Source organism: Lepidochelys kempii, chromosome 7 (genome assembly GCF_965140285.1).
Source record: "Lepidochelys kempii isolate rLepKem1 chromosome 7, rLepKem1.hap1, whole genome shotgun sequence".
NCBI lineage: Eukaryota > Metazoa > Chordata > Testudines > Cheloniidae > Lepidochelys > Lepidochelys kempii.
Genome location: NC_136386.1, coordinates 38,815,647 through 38,837,352, shown reverse-complemented (window position 1 = coordinate 38,837,352; position 21,706 = coordinate 38,815,647). Strand labels below are relative to the sequence as shown.

Here is a 21,706-nt window from a genome sequence, read left to right as displayed (position 1 = left end):
TATGCACATGAGAGTTCCTAGTAAAAGGCAGAGAAGTAAAAAACTGACCAGTGTCACTTTTTTCCAACCTCTTTAGCTCTCGGTGCACTGGGCATTTACTCATTTGATTTGTTAGCTGGCAAAAAAAAAAAAAAAAATGCCATGAAAAGAAATTGCTATCAGGCTTCCCAGCTCTCTGCAAGGACTCTTAAGGCAGAAATGATGCCTGCTGGGAAAAGGCTGATGTCAGCTCTTAAGAGCTCCCTGCAAGGATAAGGAGGCCTTTGTTTTCAGCTGAACTGTGAAAATGAGAAAATGCCTCCAGCCTGACAAACAAGAAACCCACACAACACAGGTCAGGCCGGAGACCTTTACTTAAAGGTACAACACCTCATTAGTGTTATACTTGCATCACAACAGCCAGATCCATTTAAAATTAAACAGAAGGAACCATAACAATAAACCAATTTTCCCTTAAAAGATAATATAAAGAAGGTTACACTTCCCCTGCCACTCCATGGAAAGGTATGGCATTTGCAGGCCCTACATAAATCAATTTCCTAATTACTCTCTATAAAATCACAGGGATTTAGTATAAGAAAACAGTGGCACTTTCCACTTTTAGGTTTAAAATGACGTGGCTCTTTAAATTTTATTAGAAAACAAAGCACCTTTCAATCCAGCAAGGATTTTAATACCCATAATATGTTACAGAATGCTTTTAGAAGTAACATAATAGAGAGATATTTAGAGAGTAGAAAGTGTGAAAAATAAACAAAAAAGATTCCAAGCTTGTCATATTTCATAGAAAAAGCTGCAAGATACTGGTGGAAGGGAATCGGTTTTTCCCTTTCACCCCTACTAGTTAATTTTAGCCAAAGAAGCATAACAAAGTTTGGAGCTGGCTCCTACAGAGAAGTTAATAGGTATGATTTATTCCAGATCATAAAGCAAGTGGCAGATAATGGTCTTAGTACATCCCAATACATTGCAAAGCTGAAAAGAAGGACAGACATTTCATTCTGGAATATCATGTACTGAATTTTAAATACTCAGCTGGAAGGTCCCAGCCATGCTTCACTTCCCATGCAGCAGAAAATCAGTTCCTCCAAAAACTACAACCTTTGTTAAATTAAATCGTTGTCTAGTGTTGAGGGAAAGGGATTCCATTACACATTTTATAGAACACGGCAGAGTTTCCAGGCTGTTTTGACTCATTCCCTCTATCCCAGATGTTGAAATAAATATACCTGTACATACCATTCAATAATCAAAAACCTACCTACGGGGTATTATTTAGTGCAAATGGGGAGTTACACCTAAGTAGGGAGAACATATCTCCAGACCCATTCCAAAACAAATTGCTGCCAACCTCAAGTTTCTATCAAACTACTTCTGCAGTCCCCAGGTGTTCAGATGGATACATTCCATCTGATGTCAAGTGATGGGGGGGATGCACCGGCACTCCTACTTAGGGCTAACGACAAACTACGAACAAAAGTTCTACCCGTCATAAAATATATGGTACTGCTGCAGGTCTAATCTGATTCAGTCACATTCACTGCCACGGTATACTCCCATGGCAAGGATGAAAACATGCCTACTTCATGATTTCAGCAAGCAAGTGACACAGGCACACACAAGATTGGACAAGGGTTACAAAAACAGATGGCCCCTCTAAAGTACTTTAGAAATACACTGTGGTTGAAATGTCTGCAGTTGATGCAGGGGGTGTAATATGCACCCTCTGTGGCAGCTGTGCCCAATGGAATTCCTCCTTGTAGTGGGTGGCTGTGTGTGTATCAGCCATTCTCATGGGGTTCTGCCACAGGACGGTGGCTTTATATCTACAGCATGGGCTCTACACATAGGCTACCTTGGGGATGTGTTGAATTAATGCACCAGGAGTCCTGGCCATGCCTTCTCCCAGGACAAAGCTGCACACACTTAGACTAGCCATTTCAAGGAGCCTGCAGGCACAGCCCAGGTTCCACTGGCAGACGCCTGGGAGTACATCAGACCAATTGTGGTTTAAATAGGGGTTTAATACCAACTCAGAGCAGTGGAACAATCTTCTATTTTGTGGCACAGAAAATATATATCACTTTCCCGAATTCCAAAACCTACATCTTTTTCTTTTAAATTAGTTCCAATAGGCCTGAGCAAAACTGAAATTTTATAATCCTCTTCTCTATCTTCTTGTCTATGTTTAATACAATTAATCTTGCCATCCAGTCTTCAAAAGGACAGAGTTTCCATATAACATGATATTGGCAGCAACAGCAGCTAAACATGAATTATTTGTTTTTCTAAATGAAATGCTGCCAAATTATCTTTTCCAGACCCTCCAAGCCAGTAAACTGTTACTGCCAATAGTAATCAGTACAACACTTCTTTCCCCTAATATACTATGATGTCTTTAGTGATAAAGTAACAAAAACAAGCTTTTACTGCAGATGCTTAATTTTTTTTAAGTCAAAACTTTGTCTAAGCCTTTTACAAAGTCTTATATAATGCATTTATATTGCTAACTCAAGATCAAACATAACCAGAGACAAAGAAAAAGGGAAAATCTGGAAATCATTAGAGAAATGTAACTTTTTTGTTTACAGTGCAAAATTCAGGGAGTGTTTGTTAATTTTTTTTATTAGAGACATCTGAAATGTCTGAGTTTTGTGACATTTGGTTCAAAGAATTGAGTATTATCTGCTAGAAATCTTTTAGTTTGAAGATTAAAAACAAAGTGAAAGAGGGTACAGTATGTGTTGTGATAGATTTTTTTTCCTCTCTGAACTAGAGAGTCTTGTTAAAATGTATGATTTGATTCACACCATGGGACCACAGGGCAGACAATACCTACACCATATTATTGTAGGGGGAGACACATCTTTCCTACACTAAGACACTGAAAGAACCAGTCTGCTGAACAAAAGTGCTTTGCAGAAAAACAAGACTAAGAAAACCTGGATTTGCGCTGGAAATGGCCCACCTGATGATCACTTTAGATAAGCTATTACCAGCAGGACAGTGGGGTGGGAGGAGGTATTGTTTCATATTCTCTGTGTATATATAAAGTCTGCTGCAGTTTCCACGATATGCATCTGATGAAGTGAGCTGTAGCTCACGAAAGCTTATGCTCTAATAAATTGGTTAGTCTCTAAGGTGCCACAAGTACTCCTTTTCTTTTTGCGAATACAGACTAACACGGCTGTTACTCTGAAGACTAAGTACAGTCACCTTTAAGATCCATCTAAGCCATGGGACTGCATGAAGGAACTGACTTTACCTTCTCATTTCCAGAGCTTTAGCTTTGAAGCCAATTTAGGCTGCACGTGAATGTGTCAGTTCAAACTCCACCTTTTTTATGGCCTGCACTGTATAAAGTGGCACAATATACATAACTGCTAGTTATGTTTTATTATATTTCCACCATGTCAGTTTTGAAAATTACACATTTTCCATTAAATAACATTATAATACAAAAATGTCATAAAAATTCTCCATATATGTTTTTGTATTGCCTCAGAAACAAAGTACTTCATTTTTTCCAAGGCTAGCATTCTCATTTGCAAGAAAGAGAAGGGCTGTAAATAGTTAAGTTAAAGAGAGAGAGAGAGAGAGAGAGAAAAAGCCATGCTGCAAATGAGAAGTCTTTCTCCACTTGTGTGCATCACTGTTTTGCATTACTTCAGCGCTGGATTCCTGATTTGTAACAAATTCCAAGACTGCAGACTGCAGACCCAGCCTCTGACTAACACTATGGTGATTTATTTGAGGATAAATACCTCTGTCCCTATCTTGTGACTGAACACAACAGTCCAAAGCAGCGTGGAATGTGAGGAATGCAGAGGGCCATTTCAGCTGAGGCAGCAGGGAACAGTATGCAGTTATCAAGCTACCTCTGACTGCTGAAGTACTCTGATCACTTCCTCCAGTCAAGAATGAAAGGAATTCTCTAAGCCTAGACTTCATGCCAACCAGAACAGCATTCCCAAGAACAACAAGAACACAGCACAAACGGCACCTCAATGATATTCTCTCTCTCTCTCTCACTCACTCACTCACACGCACACACCCCTTCTCCATATATTACCTGTTTCACCTCCTAATGAAATGCACTTTTGGGGTCTGAATATGATCACATAAATAACTTCTAGCAACAACTGCAGCCTGTCCAGTTGTCACGCTGGAATCTACTGAACAGCTGGGCTCAGAGTCTCCTGGCCTTAGAAAAATGTGAAGCACTTTTACCTCTTTTTCTCCACAGGGTAAAAAGCTTAAGGGTGTGGGATGTGAAGGGAACAGGTTAAAAAAAAGGGGGTATTATTTTAAAAAAGCTATTACCTAGATATAAATATTATGATGTACACAATCAACATAATTCCTACTACCTGCTATAAAAACAGTTTTAAAGTGCCATGTAATCCTCTTGATCGTCATACAGACAGACCTACCTCTCACGATAGGAAGAGTCTGGCCCTAAATCCAAGGTATACTATAATTTTCAACATGCAAATTTACAAAAAAACAACACATTGTAATTAAAGGGACAAAAGTGGCATTAGATTCTATTTGGCTAGGAAATAAAGGCATTGAAAGAGAGAAACTTACAGGTGCGGGTTGAACATTCGACTCATTTTAGAGACATGTTCATTTTCACAGTCTAGCTCATCTTCCCCTTGGTCCATGCTGAACTTTCTCTTGTTGGGGCTGATGGGAGGAGGGCCTGTTCGATGGTTGGTTAGAGCAGAGGATACTGGAAGAGACTGCATTCTGGGCTCACCTCTTAGAGCTGCTTCACCTACACAAGAACACAAGGTAAAATAAACACAGGGAAAAAAACATCCCCTTTTAAAAACAACTCTTAAGGGGAAGTTTTTGACACAGTAATGGGGCACAAGCCACACAGCACATTCAGGACACACTGAAAGAGTGGTTAGAAGCCAAGTATTAGGCATCATTCAGAAGACATGTCTTTCAAGCAAGAAACTGTTTAAGATCCTGATTAAAAATAAAAATATTGGAATAAAGTAACAGCTGAAAAAATCCACTACAGAAAGGGTAGTTTACTCACCTTGGGTGAGCCTAAAGGTTGAGCCAGTGCAGTCTTAAAAAATATTTTTATTCAGAAGCATTTCTTTTAATAGAATAGGCCAACTCAACACTGAACTTACATTACCTTATGATACAAAGCATGACTGACTGTTTTTGTGTGTGTGCGCTATGTAGCCTTTGTTCCTTCCCATCCCAACGTCTTTAAATTCTGGGACTACAGTTCACATTTGTGCCAAATACTCAGGATATAAATTATTTATTGACTAAACTTTACATTTATATTATATAAAATATTGCCTGAATCAAACCTGTCAAATATATTAATCTAATTACTCTTGGTGAACATTAAGGGAAAAATTCTGCTCTTGCTGACACTGGTGTAAATTTGGCCCTTTAAAGTCATTTTAGTGCAATGAACAAAAGAACGTGCCTGCCTGGCACAAGGATCATAAAAATTCAATCCTAAACAAGTTAACTTTCAACTAGATAAGCTAGCAGTAAACCCAGGAGATATACCTCATCACAGCATCTGAGATTTAGCAGGAAATCTCATTTGCACTATACAGGAGTTGTGTATACAAATTCAAGAAATGATACATTTATATAGCATATCCCTTTGCTGTAATTAAGCATGCCTTAAAATGGGGCTGAAAACTTCTTCCCTTTACAATTAAATGCCAGTGTTCACCAACATTTACAGCTTCCATTGATATATCCACCTCTACTACAGTAAATCAGATTTAAACCTCATATGGACTTTTAGATTAAGAAAATCACTTTGGCGGGGGGGAGATTTGTGGGAATCTGAAGGTAATCTGGGCTATCAACTTTACCTACGCTGGTAATGCTTCTGAAACACACACTTTTGTTAAAGTATAAAATTGGTATTTTTCCTTCAGTGTCTGAAGCATTTTAGTTTCCACATGGTCACAATTTTGGGAAATAAAATTAGGATAAACGCAAATCCATCTATAGCAATGCGGTACCTAAGAAAGAAATCTTTGTCTGCCACTACACATTTTGAGATCACCACTGTTGAACAGATGATTTATAGAAAGTAGCCCTAATTCACACGGGTGACAAGTACTATTTTGTTGGAAAAAGAATGAGTGAGAAGAAAACCTCCTGAAAGTTTACCAGTAAAAATAAACATTTTGCCAATTGAGTCAGTAAGATATAAACTAGCAAATATACTGTGACCTATATTACACCACAAGTCATGATTTCTATTAAAGACCCTGGCATCGAAGCTAAATGGGAATTTTCCATCTTGAAACTAAATAGCAGAAAGTATGTTCTACAGCAGACATTCTGAAACTGGACATGCAGATCACATGCTGTATTAAAACAGCCAATTGTTAATGTCAAAACCTCCTTTTTGTAAAGACTTTTTCTGCTGGAGTAGGGGGTTTGCAATTAAGAACTTAACCATCTGATTAATAAATTCTATACTGCATTTTTCAACCTTTAACGTTGACAGTAAAGAGCTCCACATATATCATGCTCACATTCTGACACAAGCCGGTGGCTACAAAACAGCACTAAATCATACCACAATCAGCTACTCCCTACCTAGCACATCTCCCTCATTTCTATCTTTGAAGTGCAAGTTGACACCCACTTCAAAAGATGAAATCTTGATCATTCTGAAGAGTTTGATACTTCCCTTCCCCACAAGCCTTCCTCCCTCCACCGTGTTCAAGGTCACTTTTGAAGTCTCAGAGTGGATGCGAAAGGCAAAAATCTACCAGTACCATTCATTCGCCAACCTAGAAACTGTTTTGGTTTTCAGGGAGTTTGACACAGTATCACATCAAAGAGACACTAAGTAACATTTCTTAAGTTGGTTGTACCTTTTTCTATTTTTCCAAGTATCAGGACTTTTTCCCCCCCTCAAAAATCGTGTCTGTGGTGGCAACAGCACTGGTTTGAATTACTAATTCAATTAATAAAACACATTCAATTAGAAATTTCATGATAGCAAAATGCTATCGTCTTCTGCACTTGGTGTAATAAAAGCCTTTTTAAAGGAACTTAGTAAAGCATAAAGGGTCTTCCTTAGCTCCTAATAAAACCAATCAAGCTCTACAAAGATTCCAGCGGTCCATGTCTCTCAGCCTCTTAGATGCACTTAGCAAAAAATAATGGGATCATTATTCTAAGAGCAAATAAAGTAATCAGCTAGTTTGGAGCGTTCTAGCGATTTCATCCACGGCATGACAATGCCACCCAGCAAAACTAAATCAGATGACTCTCATGACCACTACAACTTCATGAAGATATTGTTACTGAGGCCCTGGGTATCAGAAGGTGCTGAGGACTTTCTTAGTGAATTGGATGACCATCAGCATCTTGCTGGAGGTGCTCAGTACTTCACAGGGCTGGAACCCTAGGGCTGGCAGAAAGAACCCAGAAGAAAAGGCCGGGGGACGGGAGAGGGTGAGATCCATGATGAACACTAATGGCCTCACCATCAATTGCAGGGATAAACTGTTTTATAAACATAACCCCTGCCACATGCATTATGCTGTATTTATCCCCCACTGCAAATTCAGCCTCTCATGTTGCCTTTAAGACTGATTAGGCCTATAACTGGTTTACATTAAAAAAAACTGAAATAAGAAAAAAAAGATTTGTTTTCAACTCTTTCCTCTTTACAGCACTTTAATTTAAATCAGGGAGAGAGAAACCACAACTCAGTCTACCAAACAAAATGCTGTTTTACTGACTGGATTTGTCTGTCTCTGTCTGACCACACTCTATGGTAACCAGACTGACATCATCCTACTGGCAAGACAACACTCTGATAAAACTGTATTTCATAAAATTCCACAAGCCTGTACCCAATCTTTAAAATTCATTACTGTACAGGCCGGTGTCTGGGCTGCAACTGAAGCACCGATAGCCAATGCACGTTCATTATGCTTCTCATAATACTTCTCTTTGTTTCAACCAGCAGCTGGGCTAAGGCCCTGCGTATCTGCCGCTTTCAAATAGTTCTGCTTATGGCTATTCATCCCAGTCAACTTTTTTTGTTTTGTTTTCTTTTCAATTAGAATGGTTAGGCAACATAAGAGTACAGACAAGCTAAACACAGATCATGACGGGACGCACCATCTGCCTATAGTACAAGTACTGCAGTAACATGCAGCTCTGTTAACAGGATTCCATGCACTCAGCAAGAATGCTCCCTCCTTTACCAACTTACAGGTTTAAATCTGAGGTTTGTTTGGTATAATGGATCTAACCTAAGCTATATGTTTAGAAAATACGCATTCCACATCCAGTCATGCTGATCAGTACTACAATATCTTGCTACTGTCCCGTAAGTACTGGATCATTTATAGTATTTGTGTTTTCTCCTCGAGTTCAGCCAGCACTGTGTCTCCCTGCCGAAATGTTACACACAATACAAGCTTCATAAAGGCGTAATTCATGTTTTTACAAGTGCTGATTTGACAGCAAGATAGCAGAGAAATCTTAAAATGCATCATATAAAATCTTCTGAGAAGTTCATGACTCACTGAGACTAGAAATAAAAAAAATTAATACACACACGTTTGTCAGCCTGCTTCCTTCCTCCCTACCCCAGCATCTCAGTGTAGGCTGCAGCATGCTTATTCAAACATGGCTACTATATCCTATTCCCCCTCCCAATTTCCTCTTTCCAGCTGGCTGCTATTAAGTCCATAAAATCTGAGCATTAATTACACTCCAGAAATGAAAGTCTTCATCTTTCCAACCAAAGACTTACAAGATACACTCCTCGACACAAGGCAGACTAAAATAAAATTCTGAATCTGAGGAACGTGCAGATGACAGAGCAGTGAAATTTAACCACCACTTTCTGTGTTTTCTACTCCATTCCCCTACCACCTCAAACATACAGGGAGAAATAAAGTGCAGGGAGAAGTGATCATAAATGGGAGTAAAATTACAATCCATGTGATTACAGAACAAGAACTGTGCAATTCATAACTACTCTGTACAGAGTAGGGGACCTATAGCAAGGTGCTGAAATCTAAGAATTACAACTAAGTGAACAATATTAAACAAGGATATTGGATCACAATATGTACCTTGTTCATCAATCTTGTCAACTGATTATAAATCATTACAATATTTCATAGTATGCTAAATGTTGTAAACAAGTGAAATCTTAGCAATATGAAATCTAGCAGATATTAAGTCTTCACTGAGATCTGAGATTTTGTGTGAGATTTCTAAGGTACACAGTTTAGCATAGATCTACTTTAACGGCTATTTGACCAAAGGGAGCACACGCATCCATTTAGATTGTTCAATGGAAAGTCTTGATTTAATGATAAAAAGTCTATAAATAAATATTCAAGCTATCAGAAGTCATGTTATTGATACAAGCGCCGTATACTTTTAACAAAAAATGTATGGATTGAAAAGAAGTTGATGGACTGGAGAATAAGTTTTTTAAGACAATTTGAATACAACTACATTCCTAATAAAACAATGAGAAAAAAAAATCAGTGACTAGATACAGTCTAATTCTAACGTATGCTACGAAGGTAGCCGCTGGAAATGGTTTAAAATTGATTTTATGGTATAGTTGGGAGTGCCTCCATTTCCCCTCTTGTAATAGAGCACTCTCCTCAAACAGGAATCAATTCAGGGAAGTTCTATGACCTGTATTATGCAGTAGGTTGATTGATTAACTAGATCAATCACAGTAGTCCCTTCTGGCTTTATAGTTCATAAATCATTCATTTATGTGGCATTGGACCCGATCAGCTTCCTCACAAGACGACACCAGGCTAGCAAGAACCCAAGCTTCAACGTATAAAGTACAGCAGAAAAATATTGCTGGGAAACATTTGCCAACATCCAAACCATCACTGAGAACTTCTGGCTAACAGTGTGAAGAGAGGTGTGCCAGAAAACACATGTCCAGAAGCTGAAACATGGCCATTATGTTGCCTGTCATATTCTGGCTCCTGCATCCGATAAGGAAAGGGTTTTCTGCAGGTCTGCCCTTGATGGTGGAACACTTAGGGCCTGCCACAGGAGGAACATACCATAATTTAGTGCCCCACTGGGCTGTTGCCTCGGCACACAGTTCCAGTCACACCACAGACCCCGCCCCGGCTATCTCTACCCTTCATGGGGATAGACTGTATGGAGGATGGGAGGCAGTGCAAAGGGCTGCTTTGGGCCAGAATCTGGCTGCAGCGATATTTTCCTCCTGCAGATGGTGGGTGTGCTCACTGGAGAGATCATCAAGGCAGCAGCCTGTATTTGACCCACACACCGTGAATCTGGTTCAGTAGCACTTGCTAAGACTGACTCCAATGTGAAAGGCATTGAGAGTGCTATATTCCGTAGAAAGCACTTCATTACTATAGCTTAAAGGGTGCATGGTTAAGCGCTCAAGGGCCAGGAAATGTCAACATTAAGGTTGCCTGAATAAGTCGAGCTTGTACATGCACCCTGTGCATATTTCTCTATATATTACACTTCTATAGAAACAGGTATGTAGTAATTTTAGTAGTTTGAACTACTCTGTAATATGCAGGAGCAGGGAAAGGTACATGGTAAGCTAAGCACCTAAACTCCAGTTAAGAACTTATTAGAGAGACATGGTAGCTGAGGTAATATCTTTTACTGAGCCAACTTCTGTTGGTGAGAGAGACAAGCTTTCAACCTTTAAGAGAGAGGAGTTCTGCAGGCCAGGTGCGTTCCTGTGCTGTGGCACTCCTACGGTGTGCAGGAGCAGGGCTTCATCCTGTGTACCTTTGGTGATCAGCCAGAGTGGCGGCAGGGCAGGTGGGTAGGAGGAAATGAAGCTACAGAGCAGGCGGGCTGGAGCTAACCTGCATGCTTCCACTCCATGGAGCTCCTAAACACCATACGTCAATCTTTAGGGACGCCTATTTCTGTCAAATTTCACTTTTCATACCTCAGCAGTTTTGGCTGTACTGCAGTTGTAGGCCCCTGTTCAGCAAGGCACTTCAGCACGTCTAATTTTAAGCATGTGACTAGTCCCGGTGAAGTCAAAGCTAGCCATTCAAAATGGGATCCTTTCTGCATTCTCTCACACTTAGTAACTCCTGCTTCCAAGGTGCTGAGCAAGATAACGGAAGATCTTCTCTCTTTCCAGCTACAGTACATGAATCCAGACAGCCTGCAGCTAAACAAAAGTGTCCACATTAGCTTGCCTGCAAGACCTAATTACAACCAACGTTAATTAATATATTTTCCAAGTCGCAGAAGACAAGCGGGCTCCAAAAGAAACAGAAACCATCTCCCAAGCAATTGCTGCTGTTTTCTGTGATGAAGAGAGGGCTCTTTCCTTGCAATGTAAAGGGACTAAGATGCTTCTTTTTCATCTGGCTCAACACAGAAGGAAGAAGGGGTACTCTTAACTGACACACTTTCTGACCCACAGGCCACTCTCCTAGCAAAAACATACATTAAACATTTAAAATGGTACAGAAGAACCACAAATGAATGCAACATATTTTTACTTGCTCTCTCCCTGAATTATACTCTCACTTTATTCTTCTCCCAGAAGTATAGTGGTTAAGCTCATGAGTAGAGTCACAATCCACTCCTGCTCCAGTAAAAGCAATGTTGATCAATATATTGCTATGTACCAGGGTCACAGTCAGGATGCACAGGGTCTAACAGCCCCAAGTATGTGATCTTGAGTATGCTTCCAAACCTATGGCATTGTAAAATGGGCTGCTGATGGTTCAACTGCCGAACTCTCCAATTAGCAGCAGTATTTCCTTAATGACTGCAGATTATTTTTATTGGGTGCAGCACAGAGTGGAATAACAAATTATAGCCTCCAAAAGAGAAGAAAAAGGCATTTACCTGCTCCAAGAAACAATAAATCCCATATTTCTTGCTTAATAAAACTATATTACTGTTGACTGTACTAGATGCATGTTCCATTTAACTCACTGGCAAAATACCCAGTATTCTAAATGTAATTAGAAGTGCTTGTTTACCACTAACTGCACTATGTGTTGTAATATTGCTCATGGATGAATCACTGAACACTTAAAAAGGCCTATTTCAGATCTAGACAATGATTTTTCCCTCCTTGTGAAGTTTTAAATCTCAAAAACACCTCCATGGGCTGCATTAAAAACTCACTGAAGTCAATGGGAGACCTTCTGTTAACTTCAGTGGGGTTTAATCAGGCCCAAAATTGTTTTCATGTGACACATTAGCTGTATATTTCCATTTCCAATATAGAAAATGAATACAGATTTGTTTACTCAAAACCGTGGTCATGAAAAACCTGAGTAACAAATATCCTCTTAAATTCAGCTTAATTTTGTTAATATTTAGAGTACTTTACATAGAATATCATCACACTTGTGACTGGAAAACTTCAGGACTGACGTTGGTTAAAAGTTTCTACCTTTGGTTTCCCAAATCTGAACTCAACATCTACATTAAAAAAGGAAAGATGAATAGATAATACCTAGTGAAAAATTCTATCTGTGAAAAGTCATGAATGGCCCACCAGTATCTCAGTTCTGGAGTTCAAACTACCACTCCTTTTCAAAGTTGTGGCAGTTTCTGGGTCTCTCTCTTCTTTCCTCTGTCACCAAGGTAAGTGACTTATCCTGAAACATAAGAGACAGGAAAGCAGAGCCAATCAAAGGCCAGTCTGTCATTAGGTGAAAATGATCAAAGCTTAAAGATTTGCCATCCACTTCAAAAGTAAATCTGAGTGAGAGTAGGGTTACAATAGGAAAGATTTGTTAGATCAGGTGCTTAAGCAGTATTTTAAAGGGCTGAGTGGTATCGAGAGACATCGTAAAAAGTTAAATTAAATGTAATAACAAAAAGAGGCAAATAGGAGATTCAATTTGTGAAAGTCCAAAACTGAATAACTCCCTCTGAAAAACAAAGTTAAATATTTGCAAAATTGACCAACATTTTATTAATGGACTGTATGTATACATACTACTCAAATCTGAATGTATGTCAGCTAATATGGTTGGCATTCTGTCCTCTTAGAAATAAGAGTGTGCTGTTTGGTTGCTGGTTTCTTTTCTTTTTTTTTTTTTTTTTAACCTTAGGGCCATGTGGTACTCTTATTTGCTCAGCTAGCTCATGCATTTTCTGGGATTTATATTTTTAGATCAATGTATTTGTATAAGGTCTACCTAGTTGTTCTATTTCCCTGGTGTGCAATACATATGAAATCCTGCAATTTCAAAATTCCACACTGGTCAAATCTTATAGGAGAACAATACTGGGGTGAGATGGGGTTCTGTAATAATACATGTCGGGGGAATTTTAAACTGGGTAGTTCCATGTAAAATTAAGTACTGTAACATAACTGTAGCTTTTGGCTATTGCATCTGGTAGCTCTTGGACACTCCATCTGCTTCCCGGATATGGCATGGGCAGTATCTCCTAAATGCAAACTTTTTGGTCCAACCTGAGCCCGAACATCTAAACTGCAATTAAACAGCCCTGAGTCAGCTGAAACAGGACAGTCATGGGTATTTAACTGCAGCATAGACATACTCTCAGGCTCCATGCAAGGAATACACGCCTGACTGACACTGGATCCCTTCAGCCTGTTGATTCTGTAGTGTTCTTTACTAGGGGATGTGAGCCAGTATTCTTCCCCAGATGCTGCTAACGTGCAGCGTTTGGACTGCAACAACGCTTTTTTCATGGTCCTCTTGACAGAAATACTGTGCAGTCCAAGGCTAAAGAAACAAACCTTAGTCCAAACACTAAAACAACAAACAAAAACACTTGTAACTTCTACCACAGGCAACAGATATTGTGGAGCTGAGGAAAGAGTCAGCTACTCAAGAAGTACAGACCTCTTATGCTGGAGAGCTAATTTCTAAAACGTCAGCTCATGGACAACGGTGTCTTTAGATCAGAGTGTAGAATCATGGGAGAGGAGAAGGGGTAAAGGAGGCAGAAGATAATGCCTGTCTACAGATAGCTGAACCAGGCTGGTCTGCATAATCGCTATGGTGTTGGCTGTGTTCCCATGCACTTTGAGTACCATTTTGTGAAGCTTGCAAGCTCTTTCCCTTACTGAAGCAAAATGACAGGGATTTTATCTGCTAAGAGATATGGGACAAAGGCCTAGAAGTCTTGCCTCACAGCTATGGCTTTATTTCCTGGAGATGTGTCTGCACCTTTAGGGATAGAAAATGTGGACACAGAAACTATGAAATAGTCATAGGTAACATGGAAAGGGGGGGCTAGTGGATGATGCTGATCGGTCTCCGCTGATGAGGAAATGCAACAAGTTTCTACCCTATCTTCAAAACTCAAACAGCCTTGATGAAGAGCAGCCTGGGTAGTACCACAATTCCTCTGGGAAACTGAGATAGAACAGTTAGCTTTATAACAAGGATACCTACCTTGACTGTAACAAAAGGAATACACAAAATTCTGTCTGTATAACATCAGAAGGAAGAAGACTATTTTGACCCAGCAGGCAATATGCCCTTCTTTTTGAGCAAGGGTTTGACATAAAGGTTGCCCGTGCAGTTTCCCTCAAATTACAAAAGAACAAGCTTGAATTTAGCAGCGTCTTCTCCTCCTACCATATAAATCAAGAGCGTAGCAAAGGGAATGGTAAGGATACAGATACAGGACTGAGATGCAAAGATGCTCTCATGGAGACAATGGAAGATTTCATCAGAGAAGAATGACACCCTTTGGGTACATTAAGATGTGGCTTTCTTGGAAGCATCAGAAGTTCTCCCAGCCATTTCATTGTGTATTGGGTTGCATAAAGGGAATGAAGAGAGAAATGTTGGTGATCAAGAACTTGTAAAATCATTCTTTTCCAGGGAATCTCAGGGCATGCTGTTCCCCATCAGAGCTAGGCGAAGGATTTGTTTGAAGAACAGATCGTCACAGAGTTTACTTTGGAGCCCGGGGAACTGCGATTCACAGTTTCAACTTAGCTAAACTTTATATGCTCGCAGCTGCACTATGAGGGAAGGATTAACTTAATATCAGGAGCAGTCCAGGCATTATTAATGTCAACATACACTAGCAGATAGAAGGGATCTATAATATTGAACTTTCCTTCTTCAACAGTAAAGAAAATGGCCAACATATAAGTAATTTGGTTCCTCTAGCATAGTGGTTTTCAACCTTTTTTCATTTGTGGACCCCTAAAAGATTTTGAATGGCGGTGCAGACCCCTTTGGAAATTGTAGATATAGTCTGCGAATCCCCAGGGATCTGCAGGCCATGGATTGAAAATCACTGCTCTAGCAGAAGTCATTCCTCACTTGAAGATGTAGAGCACTTTGAGTTAAACCGCCTTTGGAGAGCGCAGTAGGGAAAGCGCTGCTGTTTGGCCACACTGACAGGAACAAGCGCACTGGCATGGCCACATTTGCAACACTTGTAGCGGCATTAGGAGTGGTGCATTATGGGCAGCTATCCCACAGAGCACCTCTTCCCATGGTGGCACTGTGGCTTGTGGGAATGGGGCGAGATGCGGGGCATTCTGGGTCCTGTCCCAATGCCCCAGGATGCATCGGTTCGCATCCCAGCAATCCCTGTACTTCCGTCCATATTTTGCACCATCTTTGAACATTTTTTGTACTGCGCACTCTGTCTTCCCTTTCAGTCTGCGGGAATGGAGCCCGAACTGCTGAGGAGTATGCTGACGAGTCTCGCCAACATGTCACGTTTGGCAGTTGAGTTATTCCTTATGATCCAAAGTGACAGTGAGGGCTCCGACGATATCGACTCGAGTAATGCATGTGACACGAGTTTGCTTGTGGCATTCACGAACATGCTCACCACCAGGGAAAACCGCTTTTGGGCTTGGGAAACAAACACTGAGTGGTGGGATCACATCGTCATGCAAGTCTGGGATGACGAGCAGTGGCTGCAGAACTTTCGGATGAGAAAAGCCACTTCTATGGGACTGTGTGATGAGCTCGCCTCCACCCTGCGGCACAAGAACACGAGCTTGAGAGCTGCCCTGATGGTGGAGAAGTGGGTGGCTATTGCAATCTGGAAGCTGGCAACTCCAGACAGCTACCGATCAGTCGCTAACCAGTTTGGAGTGGGGAAGTCGACCGCTGGAATTGTGTTGATACAAGTTTGCAGGACCATTAATCGCATTCTGCTCAGAAGAACTGTGACTCCGGGTAACGTGCATGACATTGTGGATGGCTTTGTACAAATGGGTTTCTCTAACTGCGGAGGGGCAATAGATGGCACACACATTCCAATTCTGGCAGCAGCCCACCTAGCCTCTGAGTACGTTAATAGGAAGGGGTATTGCTCTATAGTTCTCCAGGCGCTTGTGGATCACTGTGGGCGTTTCATTGACATGAACGCAGGCTGGCCCGGAAACCTGCATGATGCACGCATCTTTCGGAACACTGTCCTGTTCAGGAAGCTGCAAGCCGGGACTTTTTTCCCAGACCAGAAGATCACCGTAGGGGAAGTTGAAATGTGTATTGTGATCCTTGCAGACCCCACTTACCCTTTAATGCCTTGGCTCATGAAACCCTAAACAGGGAGCCTTGACAGCAGCAAGGAGTGGTTCAACAACAGGCTGGGCCGGTGCAGAATGACTGTGGAGTGTGCTTTTGGCTGTTTTAAGGGCCACTGGCGCTCTCTGTATGGGAAGCTGGACCTGGCCAATGACACCATCCCCGCGGTTATATCCGCATGCTGTACCCTCTATAACATTTGTGAAGGGAAGGGTGAACGATTCACTCAGGCATGGAACTCGGAGGTTCAACACCTGGAGACTGAATTTGAACAGCCAAAGAGCACGGCCATTAGAGGGGCCCAGCACAGGGCTGCAAGGATTAGGGATGCCTGAGGGAGCAATTTGAGGCTGAAAGCCACCAGTAATGTCTGGTGCCCTGCACGGGAGTGAAGTGCAGTGGTTCCAATGTTAGTAGGAATCTGTGTTTGCTACGCTGACTTGCAGTGCCTGTTTCTTTCCTGGGCTAAGGTATCTTTTACTTTATGCAATAATAAAGAATGTTTTCAAAGCCAAAAAATCCATTTTTTGAAAAGAAAATTCATTTATTGAAAAGAAACACAACTGCTTGGGAAACAGAAAGGCCAATGGGGTGGGGAAAGGTACAATCACAGATTTGCGTATGTCCTGTTATCATACTCAGCCTTCCTGTCTGGAGTGCTGTGCAATGAGTGCTGCACTTCAGGATGGCTATACTGCATGGTGATGGGGGCTGAGTGCAGTGGGTAAGAGTCGTAGTTTTCAGGGCTGGGTGGTGAAGCTACAGGTGTTGGAGGCAGCTGGTGGCGGTAAGAACCCGGATGTTGGGAAAAGTGGGTTGGAGGTGACATGGGGGCACAAGGGAAAGAGTTTTGGGACAAGGGCTGCAGGGGGGCTCGGGCAGTGCTTCGCCTGCATGGCTACGAGTGCCTGGATCGAGTCCGCTTGGCACTCCATTTTGCTTATCAGCCGATCCGTACTTTGCTGCCAGAGCTCCGCACTTTTGTGCCGGCGGTCCTCATTCTGCTGGCAGATCCTCCTTTCACTGTCCTGCCACTCCTGCACTTTTCGATTTTCATTACTTGAATGCTGCATTACTTCATGCAACATGTCTTCCTTGCTTCTACGTGGCCTCTTTCTGATTCTTTGGAGTCTTTTGACCGGTGATAACACGGACGGCTGAGATCTCAAGGTTGCAGCTGTAAAGGCAAAATGCAACACTTAACAGAGGCAGCATTGTTCACACCAGACAGAGCAATGATTCCCCCGTACTTACGGGCAAGCACAGTCTACACAATAGCATAATGTGCCCATCCCAAAGCGTGCGCACATAATCCAAGGGAGCCCCAAAATAGTAAGCAAGCACAGGGTCAAGCGTGACTGATTGTTTCACAGCTGTACTGTCCTCTGGATTTCTGTGCCTTGGGGAGAGCCAATAGCACCAGGGCGCCCCTATACTGAACACTGTCCCCACATTTTCCACAGGGATTCGTCCTGGAAGATATCTCGCTGCTGAGGGTGACCTGGGAAGCAAGAGAGGGTCTTCTACTGTAATGCAGCTTGCCTGTGTGCAGCAATGGTCCCCCCCGCCCTTCACGGCACAGTGGTGTGGACAAGTTAGTCTTACTGGGACAAGGAACACAGTGACTCTCCTGAGAAACCTGCGCAAGCGCATTGCCCAAGTTCTGGATGAGACCTTTGAAGAAATCACTGAGCCGATTACCACGATGTGAGAGAGCACATCAACGCCCTATTCCGCATCTAGGCATGCATGCAGCCCTAACCCTCCTCACCCCGAGATCCCACACTGAAAAACTTCCTTCCCAAAATAAAAGCTGCTTACCGGGAACCTCCTCTGGTATTTGTCCTTCCCCAAGCACCAGCCTCCACAACTGGCTACCTTCCTCCTGGCTTGAGAACAGCTCCTGGCTGCATGCATCTAGGGATTCCGGAGTGTCTTCCTCCGCCTCAGCGCCCTTGCTCCTGCTTTGCTGCTCCTCTTCCTCCTCCCTCCTTGTTGAACTGGGCTGTGAAGTGTCCATGTTGGTACTGGGAGTGGAGGTGGGGTCGCCCCCAAGTATCGCGTCCAGCTCTTTGTAGAAACGGCAGGACCCAGGGGCAGCACCGGAGCAGCGGTTTGCCTCGCGGGCTTTGCGGTAGGCATTCCGCAGCTCCTTCACTTTAATCCTGCGCAGTGCATCCTTGTAATGGCCCCGTTCCATCATGTGCCTTTGTATGTGCCCGAAGGTATCGTAATTCCTTCGGCTGGAGCGCAGCTGAGACTGGACAGCTTCCTCCCCCAAAACACCTCGCCATTGCTCCATACTGAGGATCACCTGGTGCGTGGAAGCATGGTCACCTGGAAAGATTCGATGAGAGCACTTCACGCCTGGCTGAGCAAACAGGAAGGGGATTTTCAAAATTCCCAGAAAATTTAGAGGGCGGGTCTGATGGTTGGTCACCTGAGGGCAGGGCAGTAGAGTTCAAAGTGATGACCAGAGTGGCTAGAACAGGCATTATGGGACACTTATGGAGGCCGATCAGAGCGCATTAACAGGCCAGGGCATCCACACTGGCACTGCAGCGCTCCAGTGGGGGCGCACAAAACTTTATTCCACTCACTGAGGTGAAGTACCAGGAGTGGACCAGCCGCGGAGTCAGAGTGCTCTGCGTGCCTTGCCAGTGAGGACTGGTAGTGAGCTAGTGTGCTCGGGGCTCCTTTTATGCGCTGTAACTCGCAAGTGTAGCCAAGCCCTCAGTCTCAGAAAAAGAAGCTGGCTATTCCCTCTCATTAAAATGAACCTTCTCATAGTGACTGTAATAGATGTTATCAGAGACTAAATGAGCTGCAGGAAGCAGTCTGTCCTGGGGTGTTAAAGGACTGATGGGACTGTACTTCAGAGAAAGAGCTGGCCAATTTAGTTTAAGCAGAGGATGGTGGTTTGAGGGCCCACGTTACAACCTCACTTCCAATAAACCTTTCACAGAGAGGAAGCTAAGTCAGACAGGAAAGATAGAGGAAGGGCTGTGTCTACTACTGAGAAATTACACGCTGACTGGACAGGATTTCCTACCACCGATCAGAGATTTCTGGTCAACCAGGATAAGTTTGTCAGAGCTCCTGGAAACTGAGGGAATGAGCATAAATCAGAGCCTCTGAGGCACTCTGGGTGGATGGTCTTGATATCAGTGAGGGCGCATTCTACATCTCAAAGGACTTCAGCCAGGACTCCATTGTCTTGCTCTCTCACCCAGTCCCTAATTCTTATTAGTCCTTTGCTGGTGCACTCTTTTCTTGGCTCACCTGCCTTCAGGCTCACAATTTCAACCTTTCCCTATTTCTTCCAGTCAAAGAAGCAGAAACATGCCTCCATCAATCACCCCTACATTCAGCACAGCAAACACAGGGATCTCTGGACAGACTGCTAGAAACAAGATCCAGATTTCACTGATGTTTCTGCCCATCACTCATGTGAGAACAGCGACTGATCCAAGAACTCTAGCAATCAAATCTCCAACTATGCACTATCATAATATTACATTCCAGCTAATTACTTGCTTCAATAGTTCTGGACTACTAGAAAGTATACCAGTTCCAACTCTCTTAGGGTAACACTTCCCTGCATTACCTTAAAAGTGCATATTTAAAAACCTTGGTGTACCTCCACCGTCCACCACCTATTAAATATGGCATATGCTCCAACCTGCAATAGAGCTTGTGCTGCTCCAAACTCCAGTTACGAATTAGTGAATGGGAAAGCCGTGGTCATTGGACAGCATGGGTGATGTCTTCAGCTGGGAGACTGGTGCCACTGGCCACAGAGGTAAACGTGATCTTACCCTGGCTTTTGTGGAACTCTGCCTCGTTGCAGCACGCCCAGGATCCCACAGCTGGATAGCAACTTAGCTGGAGTCTCCCCGCCCAACACCACCTCCAGTATTTCAGATGTATGGACAGATTTTTGGAAACAAACATAAAACGAACTAGCAGTGTGTCTGGCCACATTTTTTTCTTGAACCTCACAAGTCTCTAGAACATGGAACACAAAAGCATAAACAAACCAGCTGATGTCTGCAGAGCACCTGCCCTGGTTCACGTTGTTGGGGAGAGGGACGGAATTCTGGCTCCTTTCAAGGCCACTCGGAATAATCTTTTTTTAGGACAGCTAGCACCCAATTAGTAGGAATCCTAAAACTTTCCTCAGTTATGTTCAATTCAGGGAGACACCAGGGTTCATTATAGCTGGGAGGCAGGGCCCCTTTGGGAGGCACTAAAGGCTCTGTTTATCCCATCCCATGCTAACAAGGGAGAAAGGATTTAGTTCAGACACTGAGCTTTAAGACACATGCTAAATTTTCCTGACATAGGTGATTCACAGGAATTTTTATTTGCATATTTCAAAAGCAGATAATTGAAAGCATATCTAGGTCACTAACAGATTGAGATCATGATATGGTTTACTGGTTGAGGCAAAGGACTGTAAAGTCAGGAGTTCTGAGTCCCATTCCCAGCTTTGCCACTGATTCACTGTGTGAACTTGACCAAGTCCCTTAACCTCTCTTTTCTTCACTCTCCCCATCTGTAACTAGGGATAATATTTGCCTATTTCACAGGCTTGTTGGAAGGCTGAATTAGAGCCTATCAAAAACTAAGATCCTTTGGATTAAAGGTGCTGGAAATGCAAAATACCTCACAAAGCGTATTCAAACATTTGTTTCACTAATCACATTCATTTCTATATAGACTCAGTGAGAGCCACTTGTAACCAATTACGGTGGTGGTGAATTTAATCCACTGCAAACATAAATTCTGTGCTTCCTAAGGCAAGTGCTGTAGTACTGCCAGGCAGTTACCTACACTGCTAGGAAGTAGGACTTTCAAGATTCTCAAAGAAGAGGATTTCTAATTGTTGGCTAATAAACTAAGCTGTGTCACAGATACCTTAGTTGCAGAAATACTGGAAGGAAGGGGGACCCTGGAGAGAAAGAACCAACCATGCTGCTGTAAGGGTCAGTACTAGTGCTGGACATCTTCATTGCTCCAGCTCTGGAGTTCTCTGGTGAATGATGCAGTCTGCTGTCTAGAATAGGGCAGCAGTGAAAAGTTCACCTCTTAACTGTAGCCACTGGTTTCAGACTGTTCAGCAGGAAAACTGTGCATGTCAGCACTCTCTCAGATGGCTCCATGTGATTTAA

At 42.5% G+C, this 21,706-nt stretch overlaps 2 protein-coding genes across 6 annotated transcripts in view; both read right to left on the bottom strand.

Annotated features, from left to right (window-relative positions):
* VGLL4 (vestigial like family member 4) overlaps nt 1-21,706 on the bottom strand; it is a 161,599-nt gene that overhangs the window by 29,211 nt on the left and 110,682 nt on the right. For 4 of the 5 annotated variants that reach the window (XM_073352305.2, XM_078853690.1, XM_078853691.1 and 1 more), the window contains one exon: nt 4,591-4,780. In XM_073352305.2, coding sequence (XP_073208406.1) covers nt 4,591-4,780 — 190 coding nt within the window. Of the gene's footprint in view, nt 1-4,590; nt 4,781-10,963; nt 11,192-21,706 lie in introns of those variants that run through there. The other variant, XM_073352306.2, reaches the window with a different exon arrangement.
* Nucleotides 16,990-20,045, bottom strand: LOC144930728 (uncharacterized). Its single transcript, XM_078853689.1, has 2 exons — nt 18,354-20,045; nt 16,990-17,709 (listed from the first exon to the last, which is right to left on the bottom strand). Exons 1-2 carry the CDS (start codon nt 18,832-18,834, stop codon nt 17,273-17,275), a joined length of 918 nt encoding a protein of 305 aa, XP_078709815.1. The 5' UTR covers nt 18,835-20,045; the 3' UTR covers nt 16,990-17,272.